Below are 17,587 nucleotides of genomic sequence, written 5' to 3' on the forward strand. Positions count from 1 at the left end.
CCCTGAAGAGCCATTGGTTCAATTATTTTTTTGTTTTCTGTATAATGGGAAGCAAATTTGATGTGGTTCTTTTTTTGTTGATCCTTAGTGATTAATATCCCTGAATAGTGCACCTCCTTTGTCAGTAGAGTGTTATAAAGTGCAGATTCAGTGCAATCTTTAATAGCCATGAGTTCACATTTGCTTATAATCAAGCACAGACCAGAAACCTTTGAGAACTCCCCAATGGCTTCAATGGCTACAGAAATTAGATTTTGATTTTGTTAAAACTCTGTGGTGTCATCCGCCAGCTGAGTTATGATTCATTATTTTCCAAGCACAGAGATACGGTCTGCCAAAAGCTGAGCCACTATCCAGAGATATATGGGGAGGCGGGACAACCTTGCCTAATGCCCCTCGACAGATTAAATCTACGAGATGTACCACCCGATAATTTAATGGCACTATTAATATTCTCATAAAATTTTAAAAAGTTTTAATCGCGTGAAGAGAAATATTCACCAACGCCGAATTTCTTTAAAGATTGTAAAATGAAAGCCTTGTAGAAGTCTAAAAATAAAATAAAGCCATCAATAACTTCTGAGTAATCCAAAATGTCCAATTACGAGAGCCTAATGTTGTTTGTGCCTCTTCTTATCACGACAGCAGCTGCATCTTGATGTCATATATCTGATACGCTCGTCGCAGCAGTCAGTCAGTCAGTCAGTCAGTCATTACCCGGCTGTGACCCTCCGTGGAGGGGCGGGGTCAAACATGGCGTGAATGGCACGTTGAAAGGGGCGGGGAGCTCCAAAAAAAAAAAAAAAAAAAAAATTACTACAACCAGCCTTTCTGCCTCTGCATCGTCTCAGTTTTCAAAAAGCCACTAGGCAACGTCGATACTACTGGACGTGTTTTTTCCCCCCCCCCTCACATTAGCCTTACTACTAACTGGAAGATTTGTTTGATAATTATTTTTTTTTTGGTACATTTTTTTGTGTGAAATTCAAACAGAGAAAACGGACCACACTGCTATGGCAAAAGGAGAAGGTGGTGAACAATACTCCAACACCAGTTTATTGAATAAACCGGTCAGCTTGGATGGCATCAAACTCGCCAGAAAGGTACGTTCAATGATTTAAATTATGTTCCAGCGATTGTTTCCTAATCAAGCCACCAGACAGTCCGGGATTAGGGCGAGGCTGCTGTTTTGGCTCTTTTTGGCTCTTTTTGGCACATTTGAATGAACTGAACACGCTGGTAAATTAACGTTTTAAGTGAGTGTGTCACGTACGGTAGCAGGGCGCCAAGCGGCTCATTGTCACATTTCTACACAGTCGTCGAACCAAAAAAATATACCAAATAGTCACACGTCGAGTCAGTCAATGGTTGAAATCACTAGTGCAGGTCTTAATCCGCCGATGCATGGATGGACGAAAATCAATATTACGCTCAGCAAGCCCTTTAACTCTCATCTGAATATTTCGAGATATTCTCCATATCGTTCATGTTAGATATAAACTACCATGGCTTTTCAGCGGGTTTAGAGTAGAGGCTTTATCGGGTTGTTTTATTTTTTGTTTGAGCACTATAATGATTGAGGTGATAGACTGATCATTACACCAGTCACTTCTTTCGTTTAAAGTCCCTTTTTTTATACAGGCTAATGTAGACTTATTTTAGAGCAGCATTCAAGTAAACTCGGGGAATTAGTCATGTGGACAAACTACAGTGTTATCTCCTTTGCAAAACGGTCTATCTGATTAATTAAAATGTATTTGATAAAAAAAAAATCTACGCCAAACAAACCTCATATCAGTTTACCGAATTCAGAATTTAGTGCTGCGTTCAAGGGCTCATCTGAAACACATGAAATGGACATTTAAAACACAAGTTTTTAAACCATTGGCTTAGCCTAGGCTATATAAATCGACGTTATTACCAAAATATACAACAACATAAAATATATTAATTGGTTGACTTCTCGGTTTTCTCTTCAGGTTTAGTGCGACACAAAAAATAGCATTTTGGAAGCAACAATTGGACTAGCCTACCCAGAGAAGTTGCATCAACATCCCCAATTTTACTGTCTATTTTTTTTTTTTTTTTTTTAACGCATTCTGTCCTCTATGAAGCGTCCCTGGTTGCTATTAAGAATATTTCCAGTTCATTTGGTCATTTCGAGTGAATTTTGTCGGGGGCATTTCCCACTATCTCCGAAAGTATTGAATGCAGCAGGAAGCGCCCACCAACCAAGGCGACGTGTCATAAGCAGGGGAAGCCGGCACGTGAATATCCCAAAACGCCATCCAAAATTAGAGCTTTTGACGTGTCTCTGTTTTTTCTAGTGGCAAATGGTTCATGTGGGGCCGTCGAGTTTTCTCATTGCAACGTCAAATTAAAAGGTTTGCTGTGCATTAACCCAAATGCTGAAGGATTGTCAAGCATGTAACCAGTCTGCAGTGGCAACACATCCTTACTGGTAGACTACAGAGAGAAGCACTAGCCTGTAGAGGTAGTAAAAGCAGTTGTCATTTCGTGTTTACACAGCACTGGTAGGCATCCTCATAAAATATATACAGAGGCCATTGCTGAAACATTTGATGGATTATGCACAGATGAATCACTCAACTGGTTTGATCTGAAGCCTTTTGAGGAGAGCAGCATTTTTTTTTTAATTGTCAGATGAATGCCTTCCTCCACATGTCATGCTCCAGTGTGTACCATAGTGTACACTCACCGTAATGACACATTGTAAAACAAGGAGGGCCACTGCTCAGTCGAAAGCATACAGGTAGAGCAGGTGTACAAGAACAATACCAACCAGTGGGTGAAACTGTTGCAGTTGCCCACTCTTCTCCTAGTTTGTGTTTGATGGGTGATGTGCTTCACATGGCTGGGTCAAGTCTGATCCTTGAGACCTTGCATTCACTTCCATGGAGACCTGACCTAAATCACTTGGTAGTCCAACTGTTGTGCTGCCAGCCATTGTGTTCAGTCTCTCTAAAGTCTCGACAATGGTCTCTGTGTTTTGATGGTGCAGGTTTCTCATTTCAGCCACGGAGGGTTTTGTCACCTAAACAAAACACTGGTTGGGTGTATCAACAAGGAAGATGCTTGTTCATTCAGTAACATTAAAATGGTTTTGTGTTGTGTGTCTGTTTTCTTTTCCATGTGTGTCAGTGACACCTGAGCATCGCTGAAGTGAGCCTGTGCAGTTCAAGGTCTTCTCCATAACACGATGACGCTATTTGAAACAAGCTCTACCTTTTCAGTGAGACAAAAAAAAAAAAAAAACTCCGCCTTTTCCATATCAAACACGGGGAATTTGATTGGTCAGACAGGAGGGTGTGTTTTCAGCCCACTGTGGGCAGCGGCGGTCAGAGAATTGGTCAAACTGGCAAGCCATCACTCCTAGTGTTAACACAGTTCAGAGTGCCCATGTGGTGTGTGTGACTGTGACACCATGGAGATGTCATGCCCTGGCACTAATATGATTTGTATTTCTTTAAGAGGCGTTGTTTAGAAAGTGTCTGATGAGGAAATTATTACAGTGGAGAAAATGGGGAAGAATGAGTTCTTGTTAGAACACCAAGGGGTTATTGTTTTCCCAGTGGCCGTCTATGACATCTGCCAAAATACACTGCATGATAGTAAGCGTTTGGAAATGTGAGCTCTTAGATCTAAGGACTCCCTGGTGATAAAGAATTAAGGCCACATTCTTAATAAAGAACGTTGTTTAAATCGTCAGGAATGTCAGAAATGAGGCGATTCTGAAAAAAGGGGGAACGGCAGGTTTAAGGTTGAGCAGGAAACTGAGAAAGTTACCTCTGTGTTATCCTCAGGAGGACTGTGAGTGTCACAGCTGTATTGCTGCCACTCCTTCATGATGTATCTGCTGTAGTCCACCCTGCAGGGTTGGAGTCGGATGTTATTCGTCCTCTATAAAAATAGATAGTTAAAACCGTTATTCTTGGTTCCATGTCAGGGTTAATGTCATGGAGAAATAATCATGATTAACTGTGTTTTCCCTTCTCTCTCCTTGTTTTTTTTTTTTGTTTTTTTTCCCAGCATGAGAACCAGAATAAGTTGTCAATTTGCAACAAGCTCTGCTACGCAGTTGGTGGAGCTCCCTACCAGATCACAGGATGTGCCTTGGGATTTTTTCTGCAGATCTACCTTCTGGATGTAGCTCAGGTGAGTTGGTTAGGATTACTAACCCTAACCCTAACCCAACCCAAAAAAAAACTCCCATCATTTGCTTTCATACCACAGACCTAAATATAGCCAACCTGCCACCCTTTAAGGACAACCTTTACTAGGAATGAGAACACACTGCACCCCTGCTACGGTCTCCTCTGTACTCTGTATGTCCTAGAACAGTGTTTGTGCTGGCATTTACAGACTGAAGACAAGTCACTGAACTTGAACCTTTCTGTGCCCTCAAATCACCTCATGTAAGGGCACACACAGGACATTGTGACCGCCAAAGCTTGAAAACAAAGGAGGCTGTTATCCTGGAAAAATGAAGAGGTTGAACAAGTTTCCATAATTGACTCTATGATGTGGCTCAGCTGTATCAAAAGGCTTACGGGGCTTTTTTCAGAAAAAATGTTGGAAGGGGGCCGGGTGTAGCACGTTGAGGAGGGGTTCGCTTTAATAGACTTTGACACTAATCTGATGGTTTGGCCAAAATAGCGTGTAAGTCAACAGCTTCCCAGGGGTTGAGCTTTGTCCAGCTACCAAGTTGGTAAATTAAGGGTCTATTGGCCGACACAGCGTGGCGCTGATTGTACAGTCAGGAGTCAGGCATTCATCAGGCCTGGCTTCCAGTCAGGCTCATCTCCTCTTCACGGAGCTGGATGAACAGCAGACTGGACGATGTGCCAAGTGGCACCTCCACTGTTTAACTGCTGCCCGTTGGACTATTGATTCAAAACAAGTAAATAACTAAACAGTACTTAGTTTAAGGTCATGTTTTTAAAGCAACACCACCAACCTCCTTTTCCAAACATCTTAGTGGAAGGCTGAGCAAGACATTGTAAGTGATATTAACATGCACAATGATCAAATGAATGAATGGAACATGCTCACTTGATTCTCTCTCACCATGTAAACATTGAGGCTATCACATGGAGCCTTTGATACTATGCATAAACTCTTTCAGATAAAGCAACCAGCTTAACCCCAACTACCATAAAAGTAAAGTCTAGTCTAAGAAAACTTTTTTTTTTTATATAAGACCTCATGAAAATTAAATACAGCACTTCTACAATTAAGGTTAATTTGATATAAACATTGGTTTACAAACACTGTTCAATCATACCAAACAGCTGTAAGACATACACACATACCACTTTAATGTATATTTACTTTCACATGCCCTAATGCAAATCACATATTTCCATTGTAGACTATATTGTGTACAAATCCAGTAATATTATTGTAGTAATAAAGGGATTTGATGTCTACTTTACTAACGTTCTTTTGGCATATCAATAATTTACCGACTATATTGCAGGTTAGTTCTTTAACTTAACTCCTCTTAATTTTTCATACAAGCAAGCAACCAGGTACATTTGGTGGTAGGACTTATTTTAAAGTCTAATCTTTTTTTTTTTTTTTCCAGCTGGACCCTTTCTATGCCTCCATTATCTTGTTTGTGGGCCGAGCATGGGACGCGGTAACAGACCCCACAGTGGGCTTCCTGGTCTCCAGAAGTCCATGGACCCGCTTTGGACGCATGCTGCCCTGGTAAGTTCAACTCACAGCTATTAGACAAAATTTAATTTTTTTGAAGCAGATCTGGGTTATTGTATCTGGTGACCCTTTTCCCCCCTTTTGCTGTAATATTGAACTCTCTTCTGTTTCCATGATCTAGTTGATGAAGCCCAGTTATGTCATGGAAGCTCTTGTCACATATTAGCTGTCTGACAGGCTTAATGGTGGGGGGTGGGGGGTTGGGGGGTGAGGGGGCCACTGTCCGGCTTGGGTCGTTAGACAGGCTTGTGAATGGAAGTTGTCCAACCAGCATGTACTCTACATGTGTCAGTGTTTGGGGGCGGGGCTTTGTGCATTTGAATTCTCCCATCTTCTGGGAGGGGTTGCATCATGCTGATGCAATTACTGCTACACCACTTCCTCCTGGCCACCACATGCCTCCATGTGTCCATTCAAGGACCCTCCCCCCTTTTGCCTAAACACACACACACACACACACACACACACACGCATATCCTTTATTGCTGCTATGCATACAACCATAATATACATCCTACTGAAAAATGCCTTTGGCTGCAATAGTCTGCTGGACCAGTAAAGCCAAGCTCTGAAGGCTGTCTTGTCTAAACAAACATAGGGAGATTCTGAAGGTGATGGTCCCACAGCGTGACCTTTAGCATGACACTGACAAATTTAACTCCTGCCTGCTACAGAGTCTCAGCAAGCACACAAACCCTTTTTCAGAATCGATAAAGGAGCTACATCTGAATCTCTGTATGTTTTAAATAGACGGCAAACATTTCAGCTACATGATATTTTGATATGAACCCCTTTTTGAACAAAATAACCCGCAAGGAATTTAATTAGACATAAAAAAAAAAAAAAAAAGTATGGATTTTGGTTTTGCTTTCAGTCTGATCAGTGCACTTTGGACAGAGCCTGAAGCAAAATGAATGTTCACATGCTGCCTTGCACTTTTGTCTGTGGGTGGCGGCCAGGCTGAGAGAGTGGGAAGCCTAAAATGCTTCAGGCCTATTTTGTGGAAAGGTTGCTGACCCCTTTCTTTTAGCTGCAATGTCCCCTCCCCCAAATCTCTGCCACTCGGTCCTCTCGGCAGCACTACATGGGTATCTTTCAATGTATCCAACTTATTACTGAATATTGAATGTGGCCCCTGCATTGTCAAAAAAAAACCAAAAAAAAAACTGCAGATCTTGCTGAACCGCAGACGTCTTAAGTTTATAATTAACACTCTTCTTACGTGAGTTAGGGTGTGGGGTGTCAGTGGGAGCTGCTGGTTAAAGACGTGGTCTCCTGTCAACAAGATATTTAAGAGCTACTGTCCCTTCACTATTTTTGAAACATGCTGACCTTTTTTGGAAGCCCAGGCAGAAGGGTGATAGGGAATGATACTTTGAAAAGACAAGGGTCGAGGCAGCTGTTTAATGAGCACCACTGGGAGCCCACTGTCACACAAGCTTATTCACTCTCCCTTGTTGTTGCCTTTTTAAAAAAAAAAAAATGTTACACTTGTGTTTGAAGAGGCACAACTGGGAGATGACAACGGCCACAAAGGTCTCACTTAGTCCACACATCTGAGCTAAAAGCCCCTGGGTGCTGCCCCTGGTTCCCTGGGTGCTGCCCCTGGTTCCCTGGGTGCTGCCCCTAGGTGCTGCCTGTGGGTTGCCTGCATAATTGAAAACGAAATCAAGTGATGGCAGTCACAGCTGTGAAACATTTATTGGAATACCTTCTTGTTCTCAAGAAGGAGATCTTTTTTTATTTGTTGTATTTTGAGGCTTTTGCCTTTGAGGGGATAGTGGATAGAATGGGAAATTGGGGGTGCGAATAGAGAATGACATGCAGGTCGGATTTGAACCCGGGCTGTCCAATTGCAGGATAAGCCTCTGTACACGGGGCGTGACCTACCGCTGTGCCATCTGTGTCCCTGAAGAAGATACAAGGCCAAAATATAAGCTGTATCATATTTATTTCCTGGCATTTACTTTGATAATAAGAAACCTTGAATTGAGTTTTCAGCAGACATCAGGCTACTGAGCTTCGATTATGAAAAGTGGGTGAGGCTCAGCGCCGCACTTGCAGAGCGAGATACATCTCGTCCATTTGTTCTGCGAGAAAAGGTGTGGACTTGTGGTGGGTGGAGGTTCGTCAGAGGAGGACAGGATGCAGGAATGATTGGCATGTTCGCTCACTTTGTGATCGGTTCAGATGAAAAAACGATGTGAGGAAACGAGTGCAGGGTGGGAGCAGCAGAGGGGCTGACGGAGCTGCTGCTCCGTCTTAAAGGCTCCCTGTGTGAAGGGAGGGGGAGGGGAGAGAGGAGTCAGGCTAGCTTCTCATTGGTCCAGCCCACAACACACCACATATGTGAGCCAATGGTGTGTGGGCCCTCAGCCATGAAGGCCCTGGCATAGTTTTTTAAGACTGACTGAGGAATCCAGGAGGTTACTACAGTTCAGGTTGCAGAGCAGGGATGAATATGTCGTACTGTTGCTGCAGAGCTACTGAGGGACTCTAATGTGACTGACTGCAGGCTGCCTGCTGGTCCTAAAACATGAATTTAAATAATTTGATTTGGACACTGACTGCTATCTGCTAGTTTGCGTTTACGTCAGAAGTAAATATTGCTTTCATTTCCTTCCTCTGTAGCGATGGTTCAAACAGAAGCTTTTTGAGGATTACATTTTCTCACAGAAAGCAAACTTTGGTTTCTAAAAATATCGAAACATCACGTATGAATTCAATGCCTTAAAGCTAGAATACTGGCCGTGGCTGTTGTCAGCTTAATTACAGCTGTTCAGCAGGCCAGCCCAGTGACGGCTGCCAAAACATGGATTTGACATATTTCTGTCTGCCCATTTTAAAAAAAGCTCTCGCATTGAATTAGAACCAGGCTCAAAGCTGTTCCCCTTCTACATTGCCGAGATGGGATCGCCCCTTCTGATTCAGCACGTCTATTTCAGAGGACATTTAAAGACGATGCTCGTTCTGACACGGTGTACAGTGTCAGCGCAGCTCTGCAAATGCAGTGCAAAGTCTTGGCTTAGCCGACCATGTGTACAGTAGAGCGAAAAAGAAAGGTGTGTCAGGAAAGCCGCTTTCAAAAACTCAGTCTTTTGTTTCTGTAAAATTCCAATGGCACACCAGGCAGATCTGAGAAGGCGTCTTCGTTTTGGCACAGAGGGAATAAGCGTAACAGAAACGCATTCCTTTGTCTGCTCTCATCCCTTGATGAAACACCTGCTTTAACTTGCTTACCACTCCCACACTGACGTTCACACAAGTGTTGAGTTAATCAGCGCACACGCGCGAGAGAGCCTGCGGAGCACTTTCTCCTCTCGTCATTTTTCCAGTTCACCTAAGTTCATTAAGTTTTAGAGGTGGCAGTCAAGCTTGTGAATGGACCGTTTTGATATGGTCAGCTGATGTGTCATTTTGTTTGTGTATCAGACAGACGCATACTGTTGCTTTTAGTCAAATGTGACGTGTGTATGAGCTCATGTACTCCCTGCTGATTAGGATGAATCACCGGATGTTAAGTGATAAGCTCTTCCAGTAACTGAGAAGGCCACTGGACTGCTTTCCTGTTCCAAAAAACAGGCTCTGATTTCCAGAGGGGGGGGGGGGGGGGTGGTCATCATTCCTCATATCTGAGTGGAGAGTGTTGATCAGACCATAGGAAGTAGGAATCGTGGGCAGGAAGTGACTAAAGGAGGTTTCCTCTCTTAAAATGACATTACGGTGCAGATCTCTGGGACGTTAGTGTTCTGAGGAAGAGGAGGACAGGCTATGTTCATATTTGTGGGACAAGATGCCACAAACAGAATGAAAGATGCTGTGAAACAGTTTGTTATGTAATGTGTGTGTGGCCCCTCTTCATTTCGACTGCTAATTGTGTCCTGAATAAGAGTGTTTCACGCTCGAGTCGGATCACGTTTTCATCCGCTGACGTTGTCGCCGTCTCTTCTTCTCCCTCTTCCCTTTTCCCCTCCCGCGTCTGAAGGATCCTGCTCTCAACCCCTCTGGCTGTGCTTTCCTATTTCCTCATATGGTACGTTCCCCCCTTTGAGGACGGCAAAGTCATCTGGTACCTTCTCTTCTACTGCATGTTCCAGACACTGCAGACAGTGAGTACCACCGTCAGCCACACACAATCCTGGGCCATGTGAGACGTTTCCTGACAAACACTTCGTCAATGGAGTAGCCTTGATTGCCAAATGTTTAAATTGATCACACTATCACGAAGAGAAGCTTTTATTTCCACAATGTGTAATTGTCCGTACTGTTTTGTTGAAAAGAATCCTTGGATTTCTCTAAATCACAAAAAAATAAACTTGAAGAAATAGTTTGACATTTTGAGAAAACTGCTTTCTTGCACATTCTGAAGCTGCAGCGAGGCCAGGCGAGCTGAGCCCTCCTGTTTTAATCCATCATGCTAACTGGGCTTGACTGTTTTTGATGCATTTTTTTTTTTAAAGACATCAAAAAAGAAGAATCAGTACACTTGTGCTTTTCTCTGCCAGATTATAAAGAAATCATTTCAACAATGTTCAACAATGAATTAAATCGTCTTTACATTACTGGATGAACACAAAGTAAAAGAGCCTGTTTTGTTTTGTTTTTTGTTGCTATCTCACATTCTCCACATTGTCCTCTCTTCCTTTGCGATCCAGTGCTTCCATGTGCCGTACTCTGCGCTCACCATGTTCATCAGCTCAGAGCAGAAAGAAAGAGACTCAGCCACAGCATACAGTGAGTATCATAGGCAGCGTAATCATGTATTCTTTTTAAACCAATATCCTGACACATCCGGACAAATCAGATGTCAAACCTCAACCCGCTTGAATGAACTTTTCCCGTGTTCCTTCTCCTCAGGGATGACGGTGGAGGTTCTGGGCACTGTTGTTGGGACAGCCATCCAGGGACAGATAGTTGGTATGGCTAACGCCCCCTGCGTCCCAGGACCCGGGGACATCGCGGCAGGACTGAGCAACGGCACGGTCGGACTCAACGATTCAGAGCCGGTCATTTCACTGGAGCACACAGTGAGTTCTGTTTTTTTTTTTTTTTTTGAACAGATAAGTTAAATTTAGAAAATAAAAGGAAATGTTTGCTAACAGTGCTTTTTGTTGTTTTATTGCCTCTCAACAGAAAACAGCCTACATGATTTCTTCTGGTGTCATCTGCATTATCTATGTCCTCTGTGCTATTGTTCTTTTCTTCGGTGTGAGAGAGAAAAAAGGTAAGGCACCAATCTGTCAGTCAGACTGTCTCCGTCCTCCAAATTACATGAAATTTTGACTCCACTGATGGCCTTCAATTGAAAGCCAAAATAAAGGGAAAACTCGAGCATTTAGTTCTTTAACCCTGAGGTCCCTGAGCCCTTTTTTTCATTTTGAAATTACTGCTCCATGTCTTGTGAACTGCATGAAGCATAAAAGGGCATTAAACCTGTTTCGCATGTGTGATTCCTGTTCAGTTTACGAGCCTTGATTTATGGCTTCTGGTCACTTTTTTTTTTAAAAACGTCATCTGCTCCACTTTAACTCCCTGATGAAGTCGTCATCTTTTCTGTTTCATCATGTGACAGAACTGTTATTGATGTGTGTCCACCCTTGGTCCAATGAGGATGCTCAGTTGTAGTGTAACACGATGGTGTGACTGTGGGCTGACAAAGATGGGTGAGAGAGGACATGGAATAGAAACCTTGTGACAAGTGAAGGGACTCTCCAGTGGAGGACGAGCCTGAAAGGCCTTTTGTTGTGGAAAATGAAAAAATGAAAAAACATGATCATGTGAAAGCGCGTTTTAAGTTGATCATATTTTAAATGATATGTTTTTTCTTTTTACAGAATCTTGTCGTCCCAGGTCAGAGCCCATGGCTTTCTTTGAGGGGATAAAGCTGGTGATGGGACATGGACCATACGCCAAACTGGTCATGGTCTTCCTCTTCACCTCACTGGCTTTCATGGTAGGTTAAAGAGAAGCGGCGCCTTTTTAAAAATGAATGTTGGAAGTCTCTAGACGTTTCTTTTGCTCCCAGCCTGAGTTGACTCTGCGCCTGCGAGGTCGGCTCACCACTGTGCTTGTGTTTGTTTGGCCAGTACACTTTTGACTGAGTGAGTGTCTTTGCTTCTCCCTGCAGCTCCTGGAGGGAAACTTTGCCCTTTTCTGCAGCTACACACTGGGCTTCAGGAACGACTTCCAGAATATTCTGCTGGTCATCATGGTGAGTGCAAGCACACACACACACACAGAGGTGGCATTTACAGTCACCAGGGCCGATAGGTGCACTGTTTCCATAGCAGTGACAGCTTCTCCCTCAGCACATGAAACCTTAATCTGCCCATTTGTGTTGGAATAAGTTGGACCATTAGCAGACAAAAGCGTCTCTCCCAGGGAGAACACATAAACTATCTTCAGTTACAAAGCTGCTCTGTTCTTGCTTAGAAAAGCAGTGTCTTCTGGCTGCACATTTCATCGATGTGTCTGCTCTTACTGCTCCGCCTGAATGCCATCCCATTCCCACAGACAGTAAAGGAGCCACTCTTGATCGCCCCTTCCATTTATCTCTCTTGACCCCTCTGGGAAAAGAAGGTCCTCGAATCACTGAATTGCCTCAAACCCTGACAGGTATTAGAGCTAATGAATCGGTAGGTGCGCGTCCTGTAGCACGCACAGCCCCACTGTACAGTGTGAGAGAGAGTCCAGGTTACAGAGGTTGGAAAGATTACTTGCTTTGATCCTTTGCTTTGTGGAGAGGATTATGGAACCAAGGCAATAACCTTTGTTAAAGTACATTTTATTTAGTGCAATGGCTTATTCCAGTGTGAGCTTTCACAGAAACCTTATGAAGTTACCCATGATCCCATGCCCCTCCGCCGCTGTAATCCGAGGAGATGTCAGGCTAATACACAGAGATGAGATCGTATTAGGAGGAAGAGGCCCGCTGCTCACTCTGGTTTAATTTTAAAGGATTAAAAAAAGGAAACACTGAGAGAGAGCTATGGCGGCCAAAATGAACGATACCTCGATACTTTTTGATACCAGGTGTTGTAAAGCAATACAATCTTCATGTTTTTTTTTTTAAAGATTTATTGTATGCCTTTTATTGAGAGACAGGACAGTGGATAGAGTCAGAAATCAGAGAGAGAGAGAGAGAGTGGGGAATGACATTCGGGCAAAGGAGCCACAGTTGGGATTTGAACCTGGACTGCCCGCTCTATACATGGGGCGTGCAAACTAAACGCTATCCCACAGGCGCCCTGCAATCGTCATTATTATAATGACCAACGGTATTGAAAAGTGCTTAGGGACAGAGAGTGCAGACTTAACTTCACAAATATGTTGACACATTTCGATACTGAAACAGTTTTTGGTGCAATCCTGACAATGTGTGGGAGTTTTGTCTGTCATTTTTTGTTAAATTAAAAACAAGAAATGACCCAATAGTGTGGGCTTAGGACTTCTCTGTTTGTTCCTGTGGTATGAAAACTGGTTTGGATATTGTTTGATATTTCACTGGTGTTGTATCTACCGGTAGGCGTAGGCCTGCTTGTGAGAGCAGCGTGGAGTAAAAATAATTTCAATAAACAGAATAAGTGTACAGTTTATTGCTTATGTGAGGTCACAGGAGACTTTCAAAGGTAGAAGGTTTTCATGTTGAGTAATACTCCGAGTTCAGTTGTGTAAACAGTGTTTTGATGTGTGTACTATGAAGATGAAAACTCAGCAGACAATTCCATTTTTGCTTTTTGAGTTAAGGGATGACGAGGTGCATTGGGGCGGAGGTTTGTGCTTTGGCAGGAAAGTTCAGACTCATTGAGCTCAAAGTCTATAATATGATGTTTACTTTCGCACTCAAACGTATTGAATTGAAAGTCTACCTGTAGTGGTGAACCACATAAAACAGGACGCAGTCATAGTTGCAGAAATGACTGTGCTGCGTTTTCTTGGTGTAAGAAAAAGGGGAAATACCCTGTTGCAGCAGCGCTTCGTATTATCTATTTCTTATTTAAACATTTGTGGGTTCAGAGGCCAAACAGATCGGTGCAAGCCCTCTGCCCCCCCTGTAGGGTAACACGGTGACCCCTGTGGAATCCCGTGTCACATCGAGCTCCGATTTGTTTTGGGAAAAGCTGTTGAACCGATATTGTCTTCCTTCCTCGCTGTTGTGTTTGGCTGATGCGAGAGGTCAAATGTTCAACACCACTTTTTTCTGCGTCACCACGCTTCATTCCATCCCAGGGCGGAGCATTTTGAGAATGCATTAAATGCCATGCGTCGTCGTAGAGGGTCTCTCATTGTTGCACGGGAATTCTTATTCACTTGTTTTAGAAGTCCTTGTGTGGAATTTCCTGGATAATCTTGGTGTGTTTTTTGTGTGTGTGTGTCTAAACAAAACTCAAACAGCTGATTACCGGTGACAGGATTTTAAATGTTTTTTCTTTTTTCCCCTCAGCTCTCAGCTACCCTGGCAATCCCCTTCTGGCAGTGGTTCCTGACTCGCTTTGGGAAGAAAACAGCGGTTTACACTGGCACCTTGGTAAGCACCAAAGATCCAGCCAAACACAACTTTGAAGTCTTGTGAAGTGTGAAAGATTTACAGGACTTCGGTAAATTCCTGTTCTAAAAGTGTTCTCATGGGTTTCTGTTCTTCCCTAGTCTGTGGTTCCCTTCATGATCCTGGTGGTGTGTCTGAAGAGTAACCTGATTGTCACCTACATTGTCTCGTTCGCTGCCGGGGTCGGAGTGGCTGCAGCTTTCCTGCTGCCCTGGTAAGACCTCTGCTGAACCTTTTTTTTTCATGTTTTTTTTTATTATCAGGTATGCACCTATTTGGTTCAACCAATCATGCTTCTCTTTTTTCCTTTTTTTTTTTTTTTTTTTTTTTAAGGTCCATGCTGCCTGATGTTGTTGACGATTTCCAAGTGCACAACCCCGACTCCACCGGCCACGAAGCTCTCTTCTACTCATTCTACGTCTTCTTCACCAAGTTTGCCTCTGGAGTCTCCCTTGGCATCTCCACCCTCAGTCTAGAGTAAGAAAATACTTAAATACACACAGACTACACAGATGATCTATATTGTAAGTTTAAAAAAAGAAAAAAAAGGTTTTGTAGGTGTTGAATTTACTTTATTGTGACACGATAAAAAAAAATCAGGGTTAAGCCAAATCTCATAGAACCTTAATCCCACATCTAAGAAATCTTTCATTAGTGTAAGTACAGTAAGGCTGTAGCGCATGCATGCTCATGCACGCTTCACATGACTGACTTTACAGCAGTGTTGGCCTTTGATCAACGATTTTGCTCCACATAAGATCTTGGCTGCACTGACATATACATTTAGTATGACCGATGTTTGCCTCAACATTATTGCCTGCGTTGCATAAGAATGTAAAGTACTGGTGCTTGTCATTTTGATAATCATGTTTTTGTTTTTCTTCAGCTTTGCGGGATACATTAGCAGAGGCTGCACTCAACCACAGGCAGTGGATCTTACCTTAAAACTGTTGGTTTCCGCGGCCCCCGTAGGCCTCATCATAATCGGCCTAGTTATTTTGTATTCGTATCCAATCGACGAGGAGAGGAGGCAAGGCAACAGAAAACTGCTCCAGGAACAGAGGTAGGGGATGTGGATAGAATTTTCTTCCTTGTGTTTGTTTGTTTTCCATGAAATGAATCTCTGACCTTTATTTTTGTCTGTACTTTCTCGCAGGGAAAACGAAGCAGATTCAGAAACAGACTCAACAGAACTGGCCATTATGATCTAGCACCTTTTTTTTAGAGACTCATCCACCAATCGAGTGATCGATTGGTCTTTTTTGCACTTGGCGGGACCAACAGATCTGGACCTGATGGATCATTAGGACACTGCCTTGTCCAATCACAATGCTGCTGTTTCAAGTCGATGAATTTGACTTCAGAACAATTTTCTGGCATGAAATTAACTCTCCTGATTTTTTTCAGTCTGAAATCAAAAGCCTTATATTTTGAAAAAACATAATACTTTTGAGTACTTCCGGAAAATGTTTTTTTTTTTTTTTTTTTAAGGTTGAACTTGTTCTTTGTTGAAAAATGCACAAAAGCATGAAATGTTGAAGCACGTTTAGTCAGTACTGCCATTTTCGGTGCTACTCGCTGAAGCTGGACAGATTCCATCCTTGTACATACCACAGTGAACATTAATGACCTTGAACACTGCGCTAAAATCAACTCTATAGTTGTGCGACGTGAGCATTGTGAGAAACTTGAACAAAAAGTGACACCGCCTTAATTTCAGCCTCATTTTGGGGTTGGAAATTCAAAACTGACAAACTTGTGCCAGTCATTTGGTCTTGAGTCACTGACATAGTCGTGCATTTTGAAAAATCTAAACGTTTTCTGGAATTGTATTAATATGCTTCATAGTTTACTTAAACCAGTCAACTAGTACGTTTCCATCTCTTTCCCATCACAATCGTTTTTTTGTTTCTTTTTCTAACGGAAGCTAAGATAATGTGATGTCTGAACTTGTGGCTGCACAGTAACAGCTTTGCTCTTAAGGGCTCCTTTTACTTCCCTACCAAAGTAATGAAACCACTACAATAGAAGAGACGGTTAGTTTGCACTCGTAACTGTAATGTTTATCCAGCAATGACATTATTTACAATATCCTATTTAAAGGTCAGCTACTGATTACAGGAAATCCCTTTACCCCTAAACATGCTTTAATTTCCTTAATATTGATAAAAACCGGCAACTAATCTAGTTATCTCACTATTTAAATATTTATTAGATTTGATTTTGCTGTTTTTGAATTCCTGTTTTCTGGAAAGTCTTGCTTTTTGCCATATTTATATCTATTTGAGGCCTGTTTGGTCTTCGGTTAGAGGTTTCAATATAAGGAAATGGGCACTCACATTTTGAAATAGTCACATGCTTTTTTTTAATGCATGTCGCCATCCTTGTCATCTTTGCCCCATATGCATTCAAAAAGGGAAGCACATACTTGTGAATAAAAGATAAGTGGAAGATGGGGAAGTGAACTTGTTGCAGTCTGTTTGGACGTCTGTTTTTGGGATGTTTATTTTTTATGTGTTTATTGAAGGAACAACAAGGATTCTTTGCGACCTCAATCCCTGTCATGAAAGTGTGGATTGACATATTTCATATCCATTGATATGGAAATGTGTATATACAGTAATATGTTATACATACTCTTACATCTTTGACATGTTGTTTCCGACAACTGGGCTGCCAATGTGAAATTGTTCATATCTACTTTACATGTTCTTTTTTTCTCCATAAAGATACTATACTGTATATGCCAACTTGGTGCCATTATCATCCACTAAACTTATGTAATTGCACATCCTGTGCTCCTCATCCTGCTTGATTTTGTAAGTGTTTGCTCTTGTCAGTATACTTCCCTCATGACTCTTGAGGCTGTAGCCAAATGTGTGAGCTTTAATCCCACAGGAACACACAGAAGCCTTGTGTACATGCCTCCTGTTTATATGTATATATTGTATGTAAACTTGTACATATCTTTGATATTTGTGGCTTCAAGTGAAATAAACCTGTTACACTATACCGTAGTTATTTAAGAAAAAACTGTTGAGAATGAAAAAAGATTGTTAATAAATACTAATAAGTGTACTGTGAATGAGATGTCTGCATTTCTTCTGGATTTGAAATCCAAACACGAGTGTCTGATTTCAGATATTTAAGTGGCTTCTTGTTTACATATTCAACAAAAAGAAATAGATAAAGATATCGACCTGTTAATGGGCTTGCATGGCTTTGAAACATTTTCCAAATAGGTAAGAAAATACATTACACATATAACATTTAGGCCCTACCTCACTGTCATAGATAACTTCA

At 42.2% G+C, this 17,587-nt stretch overlaps 1 protein-coding gene across 1 annotated transcript; it reads left to right on the top strand.

Moving 5' to 3' along the window:
* The first annotated feature begins 905 nt into the window (after window positions 1-905).
* On the top strand, window positions 906-17,369 carry mfsd2ab (MFSD2 lysolipid transporter A, lysophospholipid b). Its single transcript, XM_061059029.1, has 14 exons — window positions 906-1,103; window positions 4,051-4,176; window positions 5,609-5,733; window positions 9,725-9,848; window positions 10,395-10,473; window positions 10,597-10,766; window positions 10,873-10,963; window positions 11,574-11,692; window positions 11,867-11,950; window positions 14,183-14,266; window positions 14,386-14,498; window positions 14,618-14,761; window positions 15,171-15,347; window positions 15,441-17,369. The coding sequence occupies exons 1-14, from the start codon at window positions 1,014-1,016 to the stop codon at window positions 15,493-15,495; spliced, it is 1,581 nt and encodes a 526-aa protein (XP_060915012.1). The 5' UTR covers window positions 906-1,013; the 3' UTR covers window positions 15,496-17,369.
* The last annotated feature ends 218 nt before the right edge of the window (window positions 17,370-17,587 follow it).

This window comes from Labrus mixtus, chromosome 16 (genome assembly GCF_963584025.1).
Source record: "Labrus mixtus chromosome 16, fLabMix1.1, whole genome shotgun sequence".
In the NCBI taxonomy this organism is placed as follows: domain Eukaryota; kingdom Metazoa; phylum Chordata; class Actinopteri; order Labriformes; family Labridae; genus Labrus; species Labrus mixtus.

Excerpts from the sequence above, each read along its gene's own strand:
- mfsd2ab (XM_061059029.1), top strand. The coding sequence starts at position 1,014 with ATGGCAAAAGGAGAAGGTGGTGAACAATACTCCAACACCAGTTTATTG. Across the intron at positions 10,474-10,596 it reads AGACTCAGCCACAGCATACA|GGATGACGGTGGAGGTTCTG; the intron begins GTGAGTATCATA and ends CCTTCTCCTCAG. Across the intron at positions 14,762-15,170 it reads ATCTCCACCCTCAGTCTAGA|CTTTGCGGGATACATTAGCA; the intron begins GTAAGAAAATAC and ends GTTTTTCTTCAG.